Below are 27,349 nucleotides of genomic sequence, written 5' to 3' on the forward strand. Positions count from 1 at the left end.
AAAACAAAATGTTGAAACAAAATAGCGATATCAAATTGCGGAATTATAATTATTGTAAAATTTCAATTACGTTTAATACGCGTGCACGAGTGTATATATAAATATGTACATACGATAAAATAAGACACAATAATTGGCAGCGATTGTAAAACTGCGATAGCAGCGTTATCAGAACGGTACACGTAATTCTATATGATCATCTAATGCATTTGTAATTACAATTATGCTAGGATATTACTGTATTTGTTACTATTGCGTTATCAATCATTCGAAAATCAGTAATGCGACACGTAACCCATTTTGACAAATTTTTGACTTCTACTTATTACGATTAATTGCAATTACAGAAGTATTAGACAAATATTTCGACAAGTAACAATGTATATGATAAATTTATAGAATATTCTATTACATTCTACTTATAGAGTACTTCGTTTATATTAAATTAATACGATATAAATAAAGTAAAAATAAGAAGGAAGAAAAAGGAACAATTGATCTTTCCAACTAAACGAATACGACACGTCAACCCCATAAACCGGCGAAACGGAGCGAGAACAGCCGTCCAAGAAACGGCGGCAAGCGAGAAAAATTTATGAATTGCTAATTGAGACTAAAAGCACGAGACCCTGAAGCTCGTTACGGCAAGTGTCACTGTCTGACTTTCGTCAGAGAAGTCCTCTTATCATGGTCCAGAGACAGCTGACGCGGCCTGGTATCCCTACCACAGGAGAACTCTTATGGAAACCTGGTGCGCACACGTAAGAAACCAGAGTCGCCAGCTTGTCTCGGCTGGACCAGAAGGTGGAGGAGGATAAAGAGGTGGAGGAGGATGCGTCACGCATCGAGTTTGACGGAAGAAGCCGAAGAAGAAAGAGTAGAAGGAGGAGAAGGAAGAGGAGGTGGAGTGGCTGCGTGCGTGTAACTGCGTAGGCACACCAAGTAACTCGTGCTCTTAACTCCTCGCTCGGAGCCCGTCTCCACGGCTAATTTACCTCAATTTACGGAATAGCGTTTCCTGTCGGGGGCCTGTATATCGGTCAGGTCACAGTACCAAAGTCTACGGAAGTATCAGACAGGGATGGCTCTAGACTAGCTGTCGCCATCCGCTATACGGTCTTTCTCGTCTGAGAAGCGGACACGTGGACGCGAACCGAGCAGCTTGCGTTGCTTGCTGAAACCGTCGGTCTGTCGCGTCTATCGAGATAAATCGTCCTTTCGAGAGATCTAATTGAACGGGGATAAGAATGGAACCGCGTCAAGACAACAATCGTTCGATCGTAGAGATAATCGAACGAAAGTTCGAACGATTGGATACAAGGAACGAGAAGAGTCGATGAAAAGATCGTTGTCAACTTTGAAATACCGTACCTATTATGCACAGGAACTCGTCAAGACTAGACTGAAATATCAAATACCTGAACCGTAGAAACAACTGAGATGATCGAGCAACATGATGTTATTTACGCGATGATTGAACAAGTTGAGAGCTAAGAAATTGTCAGAAAACGTACGTGAGGAGCTAGCATCTCTTCGAAATAGTTGAAATTAAACGAGCAGAGAATATTTTGAGAATAGTATCGCGGTGTAACTTTTGAATTACAGACGATCGAAAATAGATAGCTTTGGGACATTTTGTTTTACCTTTGCAGCGTTTATGCTTAAAAAGAATCAGAGAAGACACAAAATTCGCGTTTACCTTTTCACAGGTAAAGATTTTCAACGTTCGAGGGTCAAATGTAACAAAGGAAGAATGGGAAATTTAACGGAAGGATGGACACCTGTAGAGAACGAGGCAAAATATACGTATTTGATCCTTTATTGACTAATTTCACCTAATATCCGTAATAAAAAATTATCATTGCTATAGAATGACCCAATATATAAGAAATATGGCGTAATATAGCCGGTGGTTCTAGAAAGGAATCGGTCGTTATTCGTGCGCCGCTAGACGGCCCTGGATATGAATGAGAAAGGTAGAATCGACGAAAGACGAGTGGGCTGGTCCCCGAAACTCTCACAGGTAGAACAAATACCTGAGATTTTTTCGGCGACTTAAGGACGGCCTAATTAGAGGCACGATGACGATGTCAAAAACCACGGACTCTGCCTGAAGGAACACGAAATTGGTCTAGCCACCCACCCGGGTGGGATCTGCCTCACCAACGTCGGAAGAAGACAGAAGAAAAAGAGTACCGTTTTTCCACGATGCCCCTTCCCCGTTCTCCTCTTCGCCCTACTCGCTAGTTAAAGGTCACCTCAAACCTATCAGTCACTCTTACTCACCCCGAAATAGTAGCCAGTCAGAGCTGACTGCAGGTAGGAACAATACCTGAAACACTTTTCCCAGAAATGGGACATTCCAATTAACACGATAATGACATTCAGGGAAAGAACACATTCCATTGCAAGCTCGTAAGGAAAAATACGTAATTCGGCGTCTTTGAATTTGTTGCCTCGAACAAGGTGTAAGGTGTGGGAAAAATTAGTTACGATTTTTAAAGAACATTCCTTCGATGGCACGTGTTTCGAGGATACAGAGATAGAAAACCTCTGTTTCCTCTGGAAACCTCTGAAGAAAAATTCTGTTTATGTATAAAACGGATTTTGATTGAAATATGACTCTAGCGGGAAAATTAGCATTGCGAAAGTAATTTTGAGGGTACTATGTTTTAGCATTAATGGTCATATTCCATCTACTTTTAACGCATAATGACATTTCATCTATCTATCTGCATGATGACATCTATTACAAATTACGTTTTACTCCGAAGAAAACCGCCTTTAAAAATTTATCACCACTGGCATTAGGTATATTCCTATGAAATTCTCGCTAAATCGCACTAAACGAATTAGTTTAACGTTTTCACTTCTTGCGTAGAAAATTAGAGTCTTCAAAGTAAATACGTCATTTGATTTCTTATCGAAGAAACTAATAAGAAAATTAATAATGCAATTTGCCGACTACTTTTTCGACTCGGTAAGACTTTCTAAACTATCGGAACAAAGATCCGAACGACCGTGGCAACTATTACGATAAAAGTCCCGTATATCTTGGCTCTTAAAGAGTTAAAAAGAGCCACATACTTAAAGGACATCTCGTATAATCCTCGCTGAAAGCAGATTATCCCTAGCTTTGAACTGACAGCCCGAGTAAATCGCGTCACATGCAAACAAGCCCCTTTTACAAGACTCACCCGTCTTCGGTTCTCAAGACCCGGTAGGCTGTGATCATGTACGATCCGCGATTCCTCCGATTCTTCACGTCCATGCTGCGATAGAGCCTGAGCTCTGCACTGATTATGTGTTCCCCCGGTGGTACCTCGGAGACGTCAAACCATAGCCTTTTGCCGCGCTCATGCCTCACTCCCGGAACATGATGATCTGCAGATCGAGAAAAAGCGTCTCATTAACCGATAACGACCGAGCGAATCTGACGAAACGAAACGTAAACGTAGATTTACGACGGGATTGTCGAATGGCAATTAGCTGGTTCACCCGGGGTAAAGCGCTTTTACTCATTATCCTTCAGCCGGATACCGATAGCTGAGATAACTTTTGTAAACATCCTTTCGACGATTCCCTTCGTAAAAGCATCCATCGTTGGATCTTAAGAAAAAAGAGATCTTTTTTTATCGTTCACGATGTTAGGAAACGATAATACGATGGTGTAATGCATCGGTATAGGCGTGTAATGGGGCCGTGAGCCGCGAGAAAAGGGAAATAAATAAAGCGCATCGTTACTTATCGTAGATACGTAACATCGAAATGACTGGAAAGCGAAGAATAATAGGAAGGTACTTAGGTTTACAATACTTTCGGGGAAAGTAACGGGGAATAACGCTGTACTGCCTATTAAGCTAACACTTTCGCTCCTATGGACACTCTCGATGTACTGGAGACTACTTTGGTCATAAAGAGCACACATTTTTTTTAAATATAGCAGTTAACGTAGTTTTGTACATATATTGCATTATAAGAATTAGAACCTGGAATATCGTCGAAACTGTTAATTGTTGCGGAAAATGTTTCGAACGAACGTTAAATGAACAGGAGGAGTATACTTTTCTGTGATTAGATTCTTTATTAGTTAACTAAAAAGTATAAAAGCCAAATATGTATTAATTATAAAAATTGCTTCTTTACAAATTCCTATAGCGCATATATAAATTAACATATTCCTGTATTATGTATCAACGATCACTATAGTTGCAAACTTTTCTCTCGCCTAATATAAAACTGGAATATTATGTTCGTAATGTTTAATTATTATAAATATTCGTTTCTGTAAATATTCTTAGTGAAATAGAAAATCATATCGTCGATACGATACATACGCTTCGTTGTTTTCTTTTGCGCAACTACCTCGCTTAAAAGTAATTATCCTCTTATTTCGAGGTAGACCTCTTCTCCTTATCTCTCTGTTCAACCACGAAAGGTAAAACTTTAGAAAACAGCGGAAAAGGTAAAATGCCGATAATCTCCGTAAACTGAGTAACCTGTTCGTTTACGATAAATTTCGAACCGAAGCACCGGTCCAAACTTGTCTTCCCTAATTGTCTACCTAGACATTGCCTAAATTCCTCTACAACCGTTCCATTCTCCGAATATCCGTCTACAATGCACCTTTGGAAATATATCGTTGCTGTCGTACAAGTTCCTTGACAAAGCATAGCAGAACTACCAAAAGCAACGAACGATCAATAAATATTTTGATTGTGCAAGAAACGTAAGATTCAAAATCAAAACGTAGCTTCGATATAAGCTTCTCCCTTTTTTTTTCCAAATCCGTATTATTAAACTCGCGCTATCGTAAAAATTACCATTTCGATATTAGCTTCTCGCAAGCACAGTAGGAAAGATTAAAATTCCACTCGATCATTCAAACAACGTAACAACACGCGTAAAACGTAACCTGTTACTTGCGATCTAGATTGCGAAACCCTTAATTAATATCCTGCCGGGAACAAAAACAAGAAAAGGACGAAAAAGATCAAGAGAAAGCGACTAAAAGAGAAGAGGAGGAGAACAGAGTCGGATATAGCACGACTCGGCTTCGCAACGAGGCTCGGTCAGCCGGTAGGAAAAAAGAGTATCGTTCCAAGTAGCGATTCGACTTTCAGCAAACATCGATCAACCAGGTTCCAGCAAAGCCCCCGACCCGCCAGCAGCCAACGGTAATTCCATCGTTCACGCTAAACTGGTTGCAAATCAATTTTCCCCGAAACAACGAACCGAGCTCGTCCCAGTCACATCTTAATCCCCGAGCGATCTGGCTGGCGGTACGGCCTCGAAACGGGGATCGGCAGATCGTCGAAACGTGGACGAAGAAGAGGAAGAGGGCGGATGGCCAGTGCACGGGCAGCAGGCAGCCTATAGCCGACACCGATAACCAGCTATCCTCGTTCCGGCACGAGATCGATAAGGGAATCGTTACCTCCGTAAATGAGAGGCCCCCAGAACGAGCCGTGGACAATTCGCAGCGTGAAATCGTCCTTTTTTCTACCGCCAAAGCGAGCGCCTCGAACAGAGAGCAAAAGGGAAGCCAGCAGTAGGTACCCTTCCTCCGCTATGGTTGGAGGACTGTGGCCCTTAAGTAATGCCTAATGTTTCTCCCGAGGAGGCCGACTCACGGGAGGTGGGGGACTAGAACGAGGAGCACAAGCGAACGAGAAAGCCGAAAAGAAGAGAGGAGGGAACGATGGGCAAAGAGGGGCAGGGGGGGGAGGGCATAAAAATTTGTTTTGTTTTTCTCTTCGGACGGTCGCATTCCAACGGCACCTGATTGCCGCGAGCCGAGCTGGACCCCTCGGCTCTCGGGGTGGTCCCGAATAGCTTGGGACCATCCTGGACCGCTCCACGACCGACTGGACTTTTGTTTTTTACCCCACCAACCACCTCTTTCTCTTCTACGTCTTCGGTCCTCCTCTGACAGAGTCCTCTCTTGTACACCTACAAATACTCTTCTCCTCTTCGTCTTCTCGTCTTCTCCAACTCTAATCACTCTCTCGAAAGGCCTCTCTCCTCTCCTCTTCTCGCATCTTCTCGCATCTTGTCTCTCGTTCCTCCGCGCCTAACATACACGCGAGAACTTGGAAAGAGAAAGAGAGAGGGCGGACTAAAACGGACTAAACGAACTCAGGGTCCCTCTTTTCACATAGGAACGCTCCTTGTTCGTTCTTGCGATATTTTCCTGGAAATATCCGTGGGCCGTTTCTCGGAGATCCGTCGTTTCGCGGGCTGATCGACGATGAGTCGATCTACCCGTTCTATGCTCAGTTCGACAACTTTCGACCACGAGTCCGGCTGGATTATTAGTTCGCAGTAACGCAGCGACCGGATGCTCCTTTCGGATCATTCGAATACATCGACCGTGGGAATACCGTCTCTTCCTCTGTGCGCGCTGCCGCCGCGCTGCGTTTAAAGGCTTACGCATAGCTTGCATAATTGTGCTCCGATCGATCGTCACAGTGGAAGATGCAAATCACGACGGTTTAATCGATTTAGAAAGCTTCGACAAGCAACAAATTCATCTTTGCTCAATGTGTGAGATTTGTATGAAACTTAGTTTTGGCTATTCCAGAGAGAATCTTAAAACGTTAAATGTCAGTGTCCTTTTTCTGGAATTTTTATAGAATTTTAGAAATTCGTATTGCCTTAGGATTTCAGCAAAATAGGTTTACGCCGAACGTTATGATATCAACAACTCGGACTATGCAATTGATCACAGGGTGTCTAGTTAGAATATTTTAAACGATGCAGTCAAACTCATCAGACTTAAAGAATTATAAATTCACAAACGTACAAGATTTCGCCAATTTTTCAAAGATCCTCGTACAAATCCCATAACTTACGTAACTTACGTACGATTAAATGAGAAAGATTTCGTCAAACATAGGAGCTCCGCTCTGTAATGTCACGAACCTTCCTCTCCTCGTTATCGCGTCAACCGTAAACGGTTAAGGCGATCACGAAGCATCGCCTTAAACCTACATCTTCGCAATTTATTCCTAAATCTTGCGTTTGTTTCCTCGCAAAAGTATTCGACTTTTACAAATGCAAATCTCCAAGACAAACTAGAAAACTCGTACACACCGACAGTGCCATTTTTCTGTTTTCTTAAGCTGATGACAATTCTTCAGCGAAAGACGAGATCTAATCGAAAATATTTCAAAGCACCGCCTCGTAAACCCCATAACCTGCGTGAAATCTCATCGGGACAATTACACCAACTCGGAAAGGAGTTAAAGAGCCGACACAGAGGAACGAAGTATAGTACGAACAAATGGAGGCACGAAGAGGAAACCGAAACTCAACAGCCGTCGCACACGTCGCGTCGGGCCTAATCATTAGTCTAACTACGAACAGAGGGAACGGTGCTCGCGGCATTCGCCACTTTTACACAGTGCGCAGAAAGAACGAACGATCCATCCATCTCGTTCTGGCATGTTTCTCCTTCCTCTTCTTTCCCCTCTTCGTCTTCTTCTTCTTCTTCTTCTACTTCTGCTTCTTCTTCACCGGACCTCCCTTCTTCCTCTTGTCTGGCCTGTTGAAGGAGCCGCCCTCGGCGGAAGATAGATAGATAGGGAGAGAAAGAGGTCCTGGGAAAGAAAGAAGCAAAAGGAGCAGCCAGGATGAGCCAGGGCACCCAAGTTGAGACATTTTTACCTGCCCGCGGCTTCACGTGGGGAGAGATATTGACTCGTCTTCCCCGTTCGACTATCCACGCGATTTGGCGGAACAGAGAGGGCAGATGGGGAAACTTTGTATAATATATGGGCCGCACCGCGACTCCGCACGTACGTGTGAGCACACGCCTACAAAATTCGTCCAGATGCACGTACCCCGAAAGGATCGGCCTACAGCGGCCCATAAATCGGACGATACTTTTTAGGGGAGTACGCGATTCCCTCTCTGACAAATGGAAAGATCATGAGGACTAATTATACGAGCAATTAATATTAGCTCGTCCTCTACGCGATGTCGGGTTTCTTAAATAAACGTTCAGCTCTTATTTGTTTATACATTTTTTAATGGAACTTTCTTTCGGAGGTTTGAATAATTTGTAAAACAACGGTAGAAGAACTATATTGAGTTGTTGGAAAATACAGGAATGGTCGACCGTGCTTATTAGCGTTTCGATCGAGAACGTATCGCGATCTGCGCGCTTTTTCCCAAATTATAAGCTAAATAGAAATCGATAAATGGAGACGAACGACCATGCAACGATCTACTCTTAAAACACACTGTACTTTTTCTGTTTTTATACTGTTTCGCGACATAGAGCTCCGGCCCGTTAGCTGAATAAATAAACTGAAATAGAATGAAACTTGTTGCGCTTGTAATCAAAATTTATTTAATAATTTAATAGACAGTTTTTTCAAAACTCTGAATCATGTGTTTCAACTTTCTATAATTACGTGCCTCTGTGGGGAAAAAATATTGGACATTAACGATTTTGTTTGACAAGTAGAATGGACAAATGCTTTCGTAAAGCTGAATTATGCGATTGACTTCGAATCTGTAAAATTTACGGTGACTCGCGGCGAGAAATGAAAATTATTGAGTCGCGTAGAGTATGTAAATTTTCTTTTCAGAAAAATCAATTAGGTGTGGTATAAAAATCCGCAGGGAGAAATTTATGAAATTATTTATGAGACGTTCCTTTCGCAACGGATACCAAGTTCGACTGGACATGTAATGATGTTTCTAGTTTGGTCCGTCTGTCAATAAATTAGCATCTCATAGACCATCGTACAAAAAGGCCAAGAACAAACAGCCTCTAAAAAATGATGGCAAAACATATTTCTCTAAATATCGATGACTTTGTAATCGTCACGGGAACTGCAGGTTTATTCCAAACTGAAGGACAAACATTTAAACATTCAAAAAAAAATATATATATAATTACATAATTATTTAACAACATATATTTAATAATTATGTAACATATATTTCTAATATCATATATATATATATATAATTGCGTGATGTCTTATTAAAAGAAATTAAGTCATCGTAGAACACCGTTATAGCCCCTCTTTAATACTCGCAAATTTACGTAATTTTTACGTTTACGTGCTGCTTTTTCTTACGTTTGCCACGTGTCAAATTGGCACAATGAACAAACGAGGGTGAATTCGATTGTACTTTAAAGAGCAGCAGAATTTCGGACGATCCTGCCATCCCGTGCAAAACTCCTGGTAACTGGACTTGCCGGTACAGTAGCAAGTTCCATTCAGATTGATTTCTTCCACGAACGATTCCAAGTCGATTGGCCGTTAGTAACGCGTACGTGTAGCAAACAATACGGGAACAAACATGAACGAGGATAAAAAAAGTATAAACCAGAAAACCGACGTACGATGGAAAGAGAGACGAGACGAGAAGAGATTCTGTAAAGGGGGTAAGGGGGCTAGCAATGGCAATCAATTAAGACTCGCTGGGCGTCGTATAACGTAATAACGCGTTTTAATTTATGCTGGTTTTTATCGGACGCCCGGAGTTCCCAGTACTGGGTTGGGTACATATGTCGAATAAGTTATGGTTATGGGTATCAATTTATATGCATGCCGCATATCGCGTCGAAGAGCCTAGAACGTTTCTCACCGCGAGCCACGGCATGAGACGTCTCGGAGATAAAGCAGGAGGGACAGATAAGCGTGAAAGAGAAAGAGGGACCAACAACTTTCCGAGAACTGTTCGACCGCGCTTCTTCTGCCACCCTCGCGAACGGACGCGACTCCTCCGTAGGACCTCGAAACAGATCTGAGACCGATCTCAGCCTCGAAATCACAGAACACCTTGTCTTTTATCTACATCGGACCGAACACCGATGTTTCTGATGCAAAAATTTGTACCGCGATTTTACTTACAAACCCGCGTTGAATTTTGAATTATCATCTTACTCGAGGAACTACGAGTTCGAGCGTTCGGTTTTGCTTCGTTATGGCAGTCTCTTGCAGACTGTAGACAAGAGATCACGTCTTCTTATGTCTCTCAATTAATTTTGTACAATTTTGCTTATATCTGCAATGTTAGATTTTAATTCTTCAGGGAGCTAGCTAGGCGTTGATACTTGAGAGTTGCACGTAGATTTGTCGTCGTTTTGGATTTCGCTGTTTGTTCGAATTCTCTTCCGTTTCGATGAAATACGTGAGTTTTGCAGCGAGGGAAGTTGGTGGAATTTTTGAAGCTTTCGACGAGAGTTATTTTTGTGGAACTCAATGCTCGAAAACTATATATAGATGCGACATCATTTTAATTTTGCTGTTTGCTTGAGTTCCTTCTCGTTCCAATCTAATGCGTAATGGTAGTTAACGGGCTTATTAAATACAGATTTTCAGTTCTTGCTGCAAGGATTGCTTTTGGAAAAATTGATGTTCCATAGTAACGTATACGTAGATTTAATGCTATTTCGAATTACGCTGTTTAAATTCCTTTTCCATTTACAGCTCTCCCGAACAATATGAGTTAGTATCAACAATTTTATTGATTTCAAGCGAGTGAGTAAATCTTATATCGTAATCAATTTGAGAATTGTTCGGAATTTTTGAAAGGGTTGTTCTCAGGGAAACTGATGTTTGAGAATTATATGCAGATTTATCGCAATTTTGGACATTCGTTTCAATTATTTCTACGAATTCATCGCTAAAAAGACACGTTTCAATCTTTTTCCTGGTATAATTTTATTTGATGAATGGCAATTGAATTGGTTCTTAGATCTACATAGAAGAAATTCTTCTTCTCTGACAGTAATGTTTCTCGAGAACTCACTTAGTTGCAATTCGAGTCTCTATCGTATTCTCTGAAACATATTGAAACTGTAAATGTTTTCTTCTATGGATTGTAAACACTTCACATGCCTGAGCGATCATCATTTCGAAAATGATTTACAGAAAAACATTATTTCCTCAAATATCTCGCAATTTCCTCTCGGGCTCTGTGCTTCTTTTTCGAACCGTCATAACAAATTTTACCAATCGATTTGAGAAGACAAACAAAATTGTTTCAAATTCTCAATAAATATCTGGATCGTAGATTTTCGTAAAATTTCATCGTCAAGTTCGATCATCCTTTAACTTGGCGATTTTTCAAATTTAACTATTCCTTTTTCCTAAGGATATTCCGCCTATACGTATTTGTTACTCGACGAATCAAATCCCAAGTCCTTGAAAAAGTTCCTATTCTTCTTGCACTTAGTTCTCAGGAATTCATTTATTCGCGGTGAATGGACTTTTCGCTGTACTTCCTCAGACATGTTAGAATTATGGATTATCTTCGCGTCTCTGCCAGCGAGGGGCAACGTTTTTCTTTCTCCTCTTCAATTTATTCTATCACCGCGATTTGATGAATTGCACTTGCTAAGAATTCTAATTTGCCCGTCAGACCTCTTCTTTATTGAACATTAGTTTTCAAGCATCCCGGATACGTGTTAGAATTTTAGATATTTCCCTTTTCTTCCTGCTATTTCGATATCTTCTTCCTCTCTGCGATTCAACAAACTTCGCTCGCTGTTGGCGAAATATTTTAACTTCATAAAACAGCTTCCTCTTCTTATCCCTGCTGTTTTTATTCAACGAACTTCAGTTTTTGTTTTCCGTATCGTATTTCCTGAAAATTTACCAGAATTACGCTCGAGGGTACTGAGTTTCCAAGAAACCTATCAAACGTTGAAATTTTTAGACGCGTTACTCGCAAAAGTACAACTACATCTTCTTAAAAGCTTCGTACAAAACACGCAGCAATTGAAATTGTGTCGACCGATCGAATGGGTTTTTTCTCTTCGATGTGAGAAAGATAAACGCCAGGCTTCGATTCCGCTTTACATTCCTCCTTTTCGTCTGCGTCAGCTAGAGCGAGGAAACTTCTTATTCTACCCAGCAATCATTTCTCCATTTCAGCGCGTCAATCTTTTCGCAATTCTTTAAAAACCCTTCAAAAATTCTTGGAAGGATGCAGCATAATTCCTCGGGATGAACGCGAGGTGGCGAAGCGTGAAGAACGCCATTCGATGGATTAATGTTTATCGCGCTAGATCAGGCGTGCGTATCCGTTGTGTACTATAAAACAATTTCTACGGAATTTTCGTGCGAATACCAGCTATGCAAAACTATCAATTTCCCAGCCTTCCGCGTTTATCTCGTCGCTTTATTCATACGACCTCGAACTCGAGCGAACGCTCGCATGTAAACTCGTTCGTATTTGCATCTTGATGTGCACCGAGCCTGCAGGGGGAAGGTCAGGTAACGAAGATCCAACATCGGCGATGATCATCGGTCCCACCTCTCCCCGTTCAGACTACAATTTCGTCACTTTCGCGTTTTATGCCTTTATTCTACGAACTCGTTTTAAAAAAAGTCTTCCTCGAACCGCACGGCCTCCGGCAACTGTCCGCATAAATTTGCACGATCGGGAAACTTGCAAAACCGACTCGTCCCGCGCGCGAATGCTTCGCTTCCTGCGTGTGTCAATTAGCACAACAAGCTCGCCGCTCGTCTAATGAGCGCGAATCGAAGAAATAACAACGCGTTCGCTTTTGCAAATTGCTCGTGTAACAGATCGAGCGCGGTTTTTACAGTTTACGTTAAATCGTTGCATCGTATGCGGGAGGTAATTTCTCTTCTTTTTTTCTTTTTTTAATTCATCGTGGATCGAATATCAGCTTACATCGAATTACATTCAAATCGGATTATTTATCGTCGAATCGAACGTTTTCTCGAAGCCTGTTGTATAGTTGAGAGCACAGAAGAAACACATATACAAGAACCTATGTACTTTACTTATGTATTTATCGAGCACAATGATAAAATATACATAAATACGATCGGAGGTACAACGAGCATATTTCTCTGGGCAATTTAAATTTTCAAGCAGATAGAATATAAAAAAAAAGAGGAGGAAAAAAAGCGCTAATCTTTCAGCCACTTTTCTGATCCGACACAGTCATTTTCCTAATTTGCATGTTAATTACAAAATTCCTTCCGTTCCTAATTATCATATCAGATTTCTATCAACCCGCCAACGAAGAACCGCTCGTTCAGCGTATCGTTTATTTCCCTGATTTCTCGTCAATAACTAACTGTTCGAATTTTCATCGACTAGGCACCGATGAAAATCATTCGTTGCACGAACAAACGGAGACATCGACCAAATACCATAGCTACATGTGTTCAACATATAAAGACGAATAAATAAGAAAATAAATCGCGATAACCGAAGCGATAATTTCCATATTTCTTTCTTATTACGAACAGCGGCTCTCCCATTGATATTTTCAGTTATGAACACGGTTAACAGTTTCGGTGGATTATGTCCCAGGTAAAATCTTATCTCTCCGGGAATCTTCTTCGCGACAGGCGAATGAAACATCGCCTTTTCTGAACCGTATATTCCCTAACCTTCCCCTTAGGTAGAACCGTAGAGGAAAACGCAATACGGCGTGAAAGTGCTTCAGCTCGGTGGCTGAAAATATTGGGAACGAGATGCAGAAAGATACGATTGATTTCGTTTGATCTAAGGCCGGTGGAAATTTTTGCATACAACCGTTCTGAATAATTATACAGGAATATCGCTTCCACTCGTAACGTTATAGAATATAAAAATGCGAAGTGATCGGAGAAATCTTTTACGAACAAACAGCCAACGAGATAGAGTTAAATGACGCAAGCACGTAACAGTTTCTTCGTATATTTCGGATCTATAAATAAGGTAGTATCCTTCCGTATCGGATGAATCTACAAAGAACAGTAGAGTTTAACAGCATCGGAACATTAATTAATACATACGTTTCATTTACAGTTACTCCGACGAGTATCTCACTTTACATATTCCGCTAATCCTTTAGGCCATCGTAATTAAAGCGTGTTTCCAAGAGAATAATGTTTCGTTAGAAACGCTTAACCGGTTGAAATATTTGAACGTAATAACTCGATATAATCCGGCGTTAAGCGTATGATAACAATTAAATCGAACGATTAAATTCTGACTATATTTTCGCGCGTGACGAGCGAGAATCTACTCGCGTGTTGGGCAGGCGATTTCCGCGAGGAGCGTCCTTAAATTTCACGGAAAGGGGACGAAATTGCATCGAAGAAAGGCTGAATTCCGAGAAATACCTGTCCTTCATTCATTCACTCGTCACAAATTACCATTCTCCTTCCACTCGTGTCACGATCGTCGAACGCGGAACAATTTACGATACCACTGTGTGCCGTCTTTCGGGAAAGGAGCTGCTCTCCTCCGAGGTAGGGAATTCCCCTTTGCGAGGTTCGTTGAACCGAATATGTCAGACTGCGAGATTTATCCCGTATGAATAATTTACTGCCAACGCGGACAGTGATATCTCTCGATACCGCTGTATGCCGAGCTAACGCAACGATTTCTAAACGGTTTTATCTGCATTTAAATATAATTAACGATCTCCTTTTTTAATAATTCTAGGTTAAAGTATGAATTTTCATTTGGATATGGTTACCGATCTATTTGGGTAATTGTCGTCATCGTCCGAGCGACAGTGATTGATGGTATTCTGAAAAGCAATTATGTTATTGTCAGTGATCTCTTTGAATAATCGAGCGTTACGATAGGCGTGTTAATTTGGATATAGAGTGGCCGGTATTTCTCGAATAATCGTAAATTAAGTACAGATTTAAATGGAAATATAGTTGGTTTCTTCGAATAATAGTAATCACGTTTTATAGAAGTATATAAGATATAATTGATCCATTCTTCGAATGATTACGAACCGAGATGCGAGTCTCGATTTAAATACCTATGGTAATTAACGATACGATGATAATAATCGTACATCGAAGGACAAGTAGCGTTTTAGTTTTTAGAATTAGTAATTCGTTTTTACGATCACGAGCCGGAATACGCGAGCTTTCGTTCGAGGGCAACTAGTAATTTCTTTCTGATGATTATAACTCTGAACTGAAAACCTTATGTGGCTGTGTAACATCAAACAGCTCAACGCTTTCAAGGGATAAGGATGGATAAGCATCCCGTAACAAACTAAATCTACGTTCGTTGCAAAATAAAAATTTCCTAATGGTAAATTAATCCAGAACAAGGTAGAATATCATATACGTTTAAATATATAAATTTTCTCACCATTCGAACCGCTCACTCCGTGATTTAATCAATCTCGACAAAGTATTTATATAACGTTGCATTGAGAAGGAGCTGAGACAACGTTGAAACGACGTGGACGGGTATCGTGTATGAAAATTCGAGGTTTAAATTGGGCGCAGGATGGCCCGGTCCCCTAATAAAAGCGGACCAGAAACGTGGCAATTTCACGCGTTAGCCTCGATTGACTCGGATCGTTTTCGTGATCACGAATCTGCTACAACCGGCCTGACGTCCCCTCGTCTGATTTCACACATCGGGAACGTGTTCGTGGTGTCCTTGTAATTTATCTTCTTCGAACTTTCTAGAAGAATTCACGATACTGAACGTATAAGCAACGATAGGAAAAGAGAGAGGTGGCGGCGGCCAAATGAAACGGCGACGAAAAGAGATTCCGGCCGAGTAGAAAGTTCTATGATGAGGCACATTTGCATAAGTCGATAGTAACGAAAGTGGAAACCGCCTGGCTGTTCTTGTCCCCACTGTTTTTCCACAACATCCGCACCGATTTCGATCATCCGAACGCGCGTGACATAACCGAAGAGTTATGTCCGGGACTTGGTCGAAGAATTCACAATGGGCGGTCTACGTGAACGGTTAGCTGTTGGAACCTTACGGGAAATATCTCCTCGAATAGAAAGTTCCAGCCGGCCGTTCCGGCTTTCCGTAATCCTTGAAATTTCAAGATTTCGATAGCAACATTCGTCGATGTTTGCCAATCGCTGTTCTTTCACGTCGTTGCCAATTGTTCGGGTAGGTCCAAGCTTCGATCGAAGTATCGTTGAGTCGTAGGTTGCTCACACGTTCGCCAGAGTATGCAATACGTTGTTCAAGTTATTCGTATTCTTGTCGTTTGTGGTGTGTTTGTTACACGAATAGTTGACACGCATTTCGTCGCTGATTAAGTATATTGTTCCTTGACATTGTCGCTGATTGTTCGAGCAGGTGGAAATTTCAATCGGCATTCTTGGGTTGCAGGCTGCTCACGAATTCGTCAGAGTATAAAGTGAGATGTTTAAGATATTGGTTGTTTGTTGTTACAGATTTTGTTGCTAATTAGGTAATATATTGTTTCTTGACACCGTCGCCGATCGTTCGAGTATTATTCTTACATTCACTTTGAAAAAAAGATTCGTCAGTGATATTTTTAAACAGATATGATGAAACTTATTTTCAAATCTCGCATTGTTGAATAGGAAGATCATATTTCCGAAATTCTTTGGAAATATGTATTTTCATAAATACCTAGTCAAATATGTATATAATTTGAGCAATTGACAAGGTGCTAAATGAACAAATAATTTAGCAAGTGAATGCATCAGTGTTTTTAATAGTCGTAGCCGATCCTTTCCGTATCTTAGAGACGCAGATCTTGTGACATTAAGTAGTTTAACAGACGATAAAGTTTAGAAATGAATTCCAATCGGTCCAGTTAATCAAGTCGATAATTCTCCGATTATCTCACACGCAAGAAGCTTTCTTTTTGATAAGTCTTCCTATTCAAATATAATCTGTTCGATTTAATATTTGCCCGATATCTTCTATTTAACAACTGAATTCTTCGTCGCGATTTTGTAATTTAATTTCCGATGGACGAGTATAAATTTGATTAAGGCCGAGATTTCACGCCTTGTTCGCAGCTTTCAAACGCAATTTGAAATTTCTTCAGCAGGTGTTTGCCATGCTTTTTAACTCGATGTGTCTTATTTAAAGCAGAACGAAGCGGAGGCAATGCTTTATCGGATAAGACATCAATTTTCGAATCTTTTCATCAATCGATCGTACATAAATTTGTCAATTTATCTCGGAAGAATCCCGTAACGCTTAATGAAATTCCCGACGTTGAACGTGTTTTCTTAACTCGTAGCTTGTGAAATTATACTGTTTTTCGCGTGACGTCACGGCTTCGTAGAAATCGATATGCCTTCAAATTTTATTATGTTCTCCGACTCTCGATGAATATGCATGCGGAAGCACAGATTTGCGCGAAACAGGTTCGCGTCTGAAACGCGACAACAGGAGAACGCAAACAGAGGATTCGACCAATGGAAATCCATTTCTTTCTTTTTCCTTCTGACTTCCATTAACATAAATAACCCGTATATGAAAATCAATGTTATCGGACTACTTTTAATATCTATTTTTAGGCAACGAACTGACGCTGTTCGATGTTCTATTTTTAAGATCTCCGGCAAATCCGAGCAAAATAAATTTGAATTCTGAATACCTTATCGTGTACTCGGTCAGTGATGTATAATTTTGGATAAAATTGAACTGTGTATTTAATGTTAAGAAATAATTAAATCGGAAAAATCGTCGTAAAATCGTAATTAAATATATTGCATTAGTTATCAGGCGGAAAAAATTAGAGCTGGTTACGCGGACTGTTCGGATGAAAATGATCGATATTCAAACGTTACACGCGCTATACTGATTAATAATAAAATACACAAGTGAAAATATCCTTTCAATGGCAATTAAGATATACGATAAAATCCACGCGCATTTTTCAGTTTACGTACACGCGGCATGGATCAGTTTACTATTCCTTGGCGGATATTATGGGACGAGAACCCACAGAACAACCACGGAAATCGGTGTTCTACTTTTAAACTGGTAGGATCTAGTCGTAATATATCGTAACCTAACAGGATACCGATGATAATCGCTATAATTTCTCTTACATTTCTTTCGTTCAATTCTACGTTTCGCGTTACGACAACGGAGAACGATTATTTACTTGATTAACTGGTATTTTGCATATTTCAAAAGATAACGACGAATGTGGGTTTTTGTAAGATTTACACGATTCTAGAAAGTGATTAATCACTGGATTGCACGTACTTATGCACTAAATATATGTCACAGTATGCAAATAAGGTACGTGACATATGAAGATGTAATATATGAACGTACGCCGAAAGAAATATGTCGAAGTATGGAAAAAATGTGTGAGATACGCAACGAGTGTATGGAATATTGAAAAGTGGAGTGTTACAATAATAAGATTCTTTGTTATTTGGACGTTACGACTATAATTTAAATCCCAACAAATTGTAAACATTTTTCAGTCCTGATTAATCGGTCACTTCGATCGGTTAAAATTAACATAACGAAAGCATATTCTTCTGTTCGCTTCTTAACAAGTTCATCTACTATTTCACATTTCAGATTCGCCATACAGTTTTGGAATTTCTCTTCGAAAATGTATCCCATTTCGGCATCGTTCTTAGTTCGATACTACTAGCGATATGATACATCCGACTTACTAGACCTCTCTCGATATTATTTAATAATCGTGTGGAATATCGTTAATAAAACTCGATATAGGATATAAAACGTAGAATACTTAGCTACACACAATATGTTCTCACTGTAGGTTTCTTCAAAAGTTCGCTATAAATAATATTCAATTTTACAAAATAGATACGACGAAAGTACGCGAAGCATGTAATGTACTTTAAAGTACAATAGTGTTATCACAGAAGCATATAACGACAAATATGTACGAAACTTATCTCGCGAAATGTGAAAATTAAGACCTTCTACAGATAAAACATCTTTTGTCCAGGTTTCACTTTATCAAGAATTTTCTGTATAAATATGCATTTGCATATGTATAAATATTCACAGTATGTCGTAATAATCACTGTATGCATATTCTCATCATAAATCGCGTCAAATGTAATCTACATAACGAATAAAGAAATATACTTCTGTGAGTAACTGCAAAAGATTAAAACGCAACGCACGATGAAACGGGCCATCGGTTCTATCGGATCGATCAATTTTTTGACGAATCAAGGACTTTTAATCCATTCGCTGTTTCAGTAACAAGATAATTTTTTAGGTTTCTCGTCGAACGAGGTTTCTCGTTCCTTTCAACATCGTGTAAGACTGCGAAAAATAACCGAAATCCCAAGCGTTTTTTAACGAAAATCAACCGCAGCGAACACGTTGAGAAACCGAACGAGTCTTTGGATAATCGCATCAGGTTGTTCGCTGGACGATATTCGAGAACCAGCAGAGGATCTGCCAAAGTCACCGAAGAAACGCTAGACGAGCATTCCTTGCCGCAGAATGCTCACACCCACGAGAACTGCTTCTAAACCGGTAGAATCCAGTTGGTAAAGCGATTTATAATCCCGAAGTAAACTCATACAGTGTGTTAATTATATCGATCGGTGGTGAAATGATTTTTAAAGTATCTCTGAATTCTAAATCCGTCGATTGAAGAACCAGTTCTCGCGCCAATTCCACCATTTCTCGCTTTTCCGCCGTTGATTCTTCCTTTCGTCGAAGCCACGGTTTCGCAACCAAAGCTTTTCAACGCGAAATTCAAAATTAGCAAAGAATAATTAATTTTATCTCGCCTGATAATGAAATGAGTACGATCAGCATACCTTTAAGGCGAAGTTAACGGTACAAAAATAAGAAAACTAATCAGAGATAATCTACTTAGGTAAATTGGTAGTTAGCGAGTTAACGTTATTCTTTGTGTTTCTTTTATTCACGTTCTCTCTTAATTTCCCTCAACACTGAGTTTCAAAAAATATACCTTAGGTGTCATGTATCCATTTTGAGAGATATAAAAAAGTAAATGCAAATTATCATATTTGATACGTTCAATCGCGTCAATTGATAACATAAATTACATAAATTATATAAATTATCGCTGTTAATTTCAAGTTTAACGAGATACGCATTGTGTTGTGACGAAACTTTTGCTCAATTAATTTTTTTATTAAATTAATTAGTAATTGGAAATTCCCTGACAACGTTACAACTTATAATTGCTATAGATAAATTATTTGGCGCTGGTATAGTAAGAAAATTGAATAACACAGTGTCGAACGAAGAAAAAAGTTTGAAAGATACGGATACACGAGCATGTAAGTTGCGAGATACATGGCGTTATAAAAGATTAGACGAATACGGTAAATTATAGCACGATTAGAAACGTAGCAGTCTAAACAAGGATTACGTCCCCGTAGAGGCTGCGTGAAATGAAAATCAGATCTCGACGGCAGCCTGCGCGGCACGCAAACTAGACGCATACCATCGGAAAACGCGTTCGCGGAACCTGTTAACCTCCGAGGCCGAGAGAAGAGAATTCATTCTGACTGATTCCAATGGATTCCGACAGTGGTTGGGGCACGCCATGAGAGACAAAAGAGACGTCATCCAGAATATCTCGAGCATTAGAACGACGACGTCGTCGCTGACGACAAATGTCGGCTCTCCTTCCGCCAAGCTCTTCCTACGTCCACGTACGCGTACTGTACGTACACGAGTACTTACATACGCAACGACTACGAGTAATAATGACGATCGAGCCGCGTAAACGCGATGACACAAACGAAAAGAAGCGTGTGCACGCACGCACACGCCACACCACGGAACAGTAGCGTATACGTACGTACAAATGTAAGTACGTATAGAGAGAAAGAGAGGAAAAGACAGAATAATGACTTACTGTGCGCGGCAAAGGTCATGATGACGTCGCTCTGGTCGATGGCCCTGAGATCCTGACCGGTGAGGTCGAACTCGCCGGCCCTACGTTGCTGCTCGCCGATCGGCTTCTCGTCTTCGTCCTCGCCGAGAGCGTTCTTGTATATGTCCAAGAGAAACTTGGGCGCCGACCTCTTGACCTGCGGCGGCCTACCGGCCGTATTCCTTGGCCGATCCGGTAATCCAAGAAGATTCAATATCTCGTGTTCGACCTCGCGTTTCTCCCGTTGGCTAACCACTCTGTGGACGATCGTTTGGTCGAAACCGTTGTCGACGTAGAGGCCGCTCATCCTGTCTGCGGCGGCGGTGCTCGTCAGCCCGGCGAGGATCGTACCGAGGATCAGCAGGGGCGCGAGACGGCGCGGCGACATCTCAGCGCGTCTTTCCGCTCGAGACCGACACGGGCCGGAAGGCACCATTCTACCTCCCGCCGCTTCCACCACCACCTCCACCAGCACCACCTTCCCCTACGCCACCGCCTCCTCCTCCTCCTACGTCGGCGTTCGCACGACGACGACGTCGTCGTCGTCGTCGTCGTTCCTATCGAGCCACCAACGTGGACGCCGAGTGGGACCGCCGCCGAGGCGATCGAGCCGCGATCCAGATGCCGCGGAATCGATCGATCCTGATCGATCGATGTGTCCCCGGATCGCTATGCGACGACACCGCGCACTCTCCTTATATCTTCTTATATACCGCCTTATATCGTCTCGACGCGCCACTATACGAACCTCCAACTTACGGAATACCGTCAAACTTCTTTCGTTATCTTTTGCCTCTTCTCCCTCTTATACCGTTACTTAGTACGATTTTTCTTCTCTTTCTTCGTTTCGATCACTCGGTCCAAGTCGTTGTTCGCTAAATTAATGAACGTAACGAAACAGACGACACGACGTTTATCCGTCTATTTAGTAGTTCGTCTCACGATATTCCCCGACCTCAACACTGATCGACTTTTCTCTTCCCACTGTTCAAAGTATCCACGCGTAGTATCGCTCGATCGAACTCGATCCACTCGAAGCTTATCCGATCGTTCCGTTCCGTTCCGTGCTTCCTCTCGCTACTGCGATCGAGGATCGATAAAAAGACACATAGTAGCGCGCACTTTGTCCGTGAAGCGATTTAAAAGATACACGGGGCGCATGTTCGCGAAACGCGCACACGGCTGATTCTCGAGACCGTCTCGGTGACCAGCGGTGACCACTGCCGCTGACTCCCGCGATGCCAGTGCCAGTCTGTTTGTCTGGCCCGTGCCGTGCACCTCCTCGTCGTCGCTGCTCCTCCGCGAGGCCTCACCACCGCCTCCCAGGGCCGTACCGCTCCTCCGACAGAGCCACGCCTCGCTTTACCTTCCTCTCTGCCTTTGCCTCTAGCTCGCTCGCTCGCGTCTCGCCTCGCCTCGTTTCGCCTCGCTTCGCTTCGCCTCGCCTCGCCGCGCCTCGCCTCACCGCCACTCGCTACAACTCGCCTCGCCTCGCTTCGACTCACCTCGCACTGCTTTTGCCTTGCCACGCCGCGCCGGTAGCCACGCGTACATACTGATCCTTTCCTCTTTTTCCGCCGTCCAGTTGGTTTCTTCGCTCGTTTCGATCTTCCTTTCGTTTCGTTTCTTTTCTCAACCCTCTTGTACCATTCGACCAATATCGATCGCGCTATCTTGCGAATCACAAGTTTCAAGTTATCCACGCTGACGATTTCTAGATAGCGTAGCTTGTATGTAGGTGTAATTTCTCTTTCTTAAACGGTAACACGTTTGGTAGTGGGATAAACGAAGTTCTGTAAGTGAATTTTGCGAGTTACAAGCTCTAGTCGATCGTTTTATTAAACGTGAAATTATAAACTCTCGTAAAAGCTGGGTATGCAACAAAAACCTATAAATCTACGAACTGTCACGACCGTTAATTCACCGATATCGTCAGGAAATTGCGCCAAAAGGTCCCACCAGGTTTCTCCGCGTTTCTCTTCTCTGATTTTCCTTTTGTATCGTAGGATCATCGGACCAGAAACGGCGCGATCCGTTTAACCGAGTTTACGAACGAGATATCGCGGTAAAAGTCGTGAAAACGAAAACGAGTTTCGAACGAAGCGAAAAATTAAAAAATGTAGCGAAATCCTGACGAACGCCTGGACCTTGTACGACTAACTGGCAAAGTGTCACCGTACGCAACGATCGTCCTGGTATCGAGGTCCACTCGACGACTATTAAGTAACAGGACGAGGTTTGATCAGACGCGTGTGCGTGTAACACGTTAAATAAGAAAAGGGGAAAGTATCGAAGCATTCGATCGTTCTGTAAACCGCATGTCGTCTCGCGATAACGTTCGATATCCAAGAGAGAACGTATCGCCGTGACGGAGATGCTAGTGATAAAGAGAGCCGCGAAAATGAAGGATAGCCGATGGTAACGTGAAAATGTTCTGTTCACGATTAGATTGTTCGCCAAGCGTATACACGCGAGTGTATTATGGTGTTGCGTACAACGCTTGTCGCACGCCTAACGCGGCATTCATGGAATGTTGCATGTAATACCAGATGTTTGCAAGGTTCCGAAGAGGTTCGCGGACGCGTGTTACAATGTAACTATTACGTAATGGAAGGCTGATGTTGTTTGAACACGGAGAACGGCAGCTAACACTCAGCATTTAATCTAAGTATGTATGTACTTAAGTACGTACGTCCACGACGCGCAAAATTTCTGCAACCAGTCGCTTCGACACAACTCTGCGAGCATGCGACGATTGTAAATTTGATTTACTTTCACTGGGGATCGCTCGCGACCTTTTTGTGCGTGGCTCGATTGTTAAAAATATCAAATGCAAGGGAAAACACGGCAATGGAACGTGGCTTGGACGTTGATTATAACGAAAGAAGAGATTTAGGTAACTCCGAAAAATTGGACTTTAATTTACGGATCATCTCTGGTAATAGTCGTGCTATCTACTGTTTTAATTTGAATATATTTATACGACATCTTTAACTGATCTTTTCCTTCTTTACTTTTTATTCTGTCGTTACACGCTATTCCTTAGCGACATCTTTCCATTTGCTTTCTTTTACTTCGATAAAAAAACATAATAAAATTTTCGGAAGAAGAATATTCTTCTTTGAAATAGTAATATACATATATATAATATAAATTTTTAGCGATAAATTGATCGTGTCAATTCCTGTAATCCAAAAACCAGTTCCTTTCTTTTTTTTTCGATAGACAAACGAGTAACCGAAACGACGATTATAAAATGAAACGCGTTTTGTTCAAACGATTGCGTAAAACGGAACGCATCTCGTTTAACGACACATCGATGTCCAAAAAGAACAAATTCGTTGCTTTCACCGGGCGAAATAAATTTCTTCGCTTCTTCTCAGATGGACGCGCAACTTTCGGAAGTGTAACGATCGCCGTTAAAAAAAAAGAAAATAAGATTCCTCGTTCGAACTGTTCGAACAGATTCATATGTAATAGGGAAAGAGAACAGCAACGCGTCGAATTATATCCACTTTTCCTCGTTCGCTTTTACGATCACCACATACATAATCGTGAAACTGCCAAAGATAACTTTCCACTCGTATACCTACACGAAAAAAAAAAAAAGAAAAAGAAACGAAAGGAAAGAAAAAAGAAATAATACAAAACGAAAACTAAATGAAAGGCAGACATTTTACAAATTAAATATGTGTACAATAACCGATCGATAACACAAAAAGATACGAAGAAACGAAACGAACGATTCGCAATTCGTATAGGTTTTCGCGACGAAACTTTTCTTCCGGGCCGATCCACTGAATTTTCGAAGACATTTGCACGTCCCTGGGTCATAGAGATAGGACCGCCCCTGCCGAAGAAGTAGGCGGCGTTCACCAGCCCTGATCGTTGGTATTACTCGGCACTCTAACGTGGTGCCGGAGATCAGGGTTAGCGAAGAAACGGCATGCGATGGCGGCCGACCGAACCTGAACATTCTTCCACTTTTTCAACCCCCTGGATCTTTATCAGCTCGCCATCCAGACCAGTTGCGCCACAATTTCCGCCCGATAACCGCGCTGCACCGTAACCGCTGCCAATACTTTCCACCGGTGAAAACTGTCCTCAGTTTCCGGTCCGGGTAATGGAAGAACGCGCGCGTGAAGAATTCGCTTAAAAGCCTACGGATGTAACAGGTTGCACGACAAATAGAGGTTGCCTCGGTTAATGCACAACTACGGCGAAGAATCTGTTTACAGGCTGTTACAGGTAACACAGCGGTACGGTATGCAGCGGTTGACACGAAAGTTGGCCGTACGAGAAATTCCTTTCGAAGATGCGCGCCTCGATGGCATTCAACCTTTGGAGATATTTATTTTTGGAAACGCCTCGTGTTACTCGGTACCTCGATTTAGATAGCGTGAGAGAAAAATTTGATATACCGCGATTTATTAATTTCACCACGCTGACAATGCACGTACGTATCTGCGCCTCGTATTCCGCCATGAGATTTCCTGTTACATGTGACGATTTTGATCGAAGACTTCGTCGTACAGAAAATTGGATTTATGTATGATCACGTTTACAACAGGTCTCGTTGGCGAGGGTCACGGACAAGTGATACGCGAAAATACAAAAGATAGTTAATAGGAAAATACGCGAAGGTAGTACGGTGGACTTTTTGAAAAACATCATTTTCTTTTATTAAACATCGTAACGATGTTCACGACTGAAATTGCATAAAAGGATAGATCATACAGAGGATTTTCGAAAAATATCATTTACTTGATATCTGCTTTATTGATTGACGATTATTTACATACGTGTTTGAAAGAAAAATTGCTAATTTTTAGAACGTATTAACGTACGACTCGTAATACGAGAACAGGCGATGATTAGCTTTTAGTATAAATTTTTGACGTGTCTGGCTAAACAATTCGTTCTCCGTCATAAATTACCTACAACATGAAATCTATTACGTACATATTTCTATTCAATTTCTTGTTTATTAGAAGAAACTGTACTGTACGTTACATCGAATTATACGGCTATCATAAATCATCATGCAAAACGTTCTAAGTAGCTCGTAACTATATAACCACTAAAGCGCTACAAACATTTTTGCAAAAGTTACAGCCCATAAAGTCAATAAGAAAACATTTGCACTCCTCGGGATAGGAAGACGAACAACTGGAAAGAATCCCACCTTACGAACCATCTAAGTATACCTGTCCCCTCGAGTGAATTTAAACGATCGAAAAAATCAGCGATCGCGAGTATCGTGTTCTCATAGAGAATTTTTAATAGAGGCACAGAAGAAAAAATAAGTCGCGTGTCATATTTATGCGCAACCGGCCATAAACGTAGAAGGGGTCGGGGTGGGCGGACGACGGTGAAAGCGAATCGGAGACGGTAGTATCATTAATCTGCCAATAAAGCCAGCGCAAGGCTTACAATATCCAGTTTGTTGTAAGAGATATTTGTTTACTCGACACAATTTCTTCGGTTGGTAGACACTTGCAGTCTGACAAAACGAAATTAAAAAAGAAAGAGGAAAAAGGGAAGGTCCGATTTTGACTGTGTGTTTCGGCTTCTAGAAGATACGTACATACAGATGTATGTATGTATGTATATGTTTACTTATACCACCAACTGTCTGTAACATTTTCGTGTTACACCTATCTAAATAGATTTTCTCGCCAGTGAATAATGCGCGAGCAAATAGAAATTTAGCGAGTATTTTTAAACTTGGTATCAAGAGATTTTATTTGTTTACTTCGAAACCACCCGTTCCTTTCTATCCAGACACGGCCTTACGGCGCTGCTCTAACGAGAAAGTGTAACTGTGATTTTTGTTGAAATGTCCAACGGTAACTGTGATTTTGTTCTGAAATCATCGACCAAATCGTTAACGCGCTAACGTTCGTTTCGTGGATCTTTCGCGAATGAATTATATCCATTAATAGAGATAACTTCATAAACGAATAATAATTGGAATTCGTCTGGCTCTTGCGAAACTTTTCATAAAATACATCCTTTCGATGCATCGGTATTGATCCGTCGTGTCACAGAAACAATTTTATAAACGTACGAAGTTTAAACAATTTATTAGTACGTATTTCTATTATCTAGTCTTATAAACAAATTATTACATTAGCTTCCTTCTCTGGTATTCTATAAACACTGGATAGTAAGCATCTCACGAGGAGATGATCGAAATTAATTAGCTCCAAAGACGAATTTATTAGGGCTGGAAATATAATTGTTTCTCGCTTGTATTCGCTTATGATATATTTATGAATATTAAATAGGATAGATATCATGATATTTTACAACGACTGAGAAAAATAATCTGCATAATGGATACACATATGTGATCGTTCTATCTTTACTTGAAATTGTACTTAAAGAAAAACCCAACATATATACGCGTGTATATATTAGTATGTGTGTGATTTCCGATTGCTACGTCGCTACAATACTACAACGAATTTCGTTGCTTCGTTACGTTAAATTACTTAGCAAAAACGTATAACGAGTACGATAGAAATGTTTGCTCGACGACAAAATTTCCCAAAATGAAGAATCAGCAACAAGAATACACGTAATACGGCGGTTTAACAGCTTCATTTTTATAGCTACGACACCAAAGTTTTACACGTTCGCGCAAACAACTTGGCCGATTGCGTGCGACAAACATTAAGCACATACCAACGTGCTTCTTACAGGTGTCGGACACCACGC

The 27,349-nt window shown here is 41.2% G+C and overlaps 1 protein-coding gene across 1 annotated transcript in view; it reads right to left on the reverse strand.

Moving 5' to 3' along the window:
* The window catches only part of gbb (glass bottom boat), a 41,684-nt gene extending 19,701 nt beyond the window's left edge, over positions 1–21,983 (reverse strand). Inside the window, exons 1-2 of the mRNA XM_069118066.1 lie at positions 20,609–21,983; positions 3,198–3,384 (exon numbers count right to left, since the gene is read on the reverse strand). Coding sequence (XP_068974167.1) covers positions 3,198–3,384; positions 20,609–21,062 — 641 coding nt within the window. The 5' untranslated portion in view covers positions 21,063–21,983. The remainder of the gene's footprint in view (positions 1–3,197; positions 3,385–20,608) is intronic.
* Between the last annotated feature and the right edge of the window lie 5,366 nt (positions 21,984–27,349).

The sequence above is a fragment of the Bombus flavifrons genome, chromosome 8 (assembly GCF_040668555.2).
Source record: "Bombus flavifrons isolate JBK064 chromosome 8, iyBomFlav1_principal, whole genome shotgun sequence".
NCBI classification, from domain to species: Eukaryota; Metazoa; Arthropoda; class Insecta; order Hymenoptera; family Apidae; genus Bombus; species Bombus flavifrons.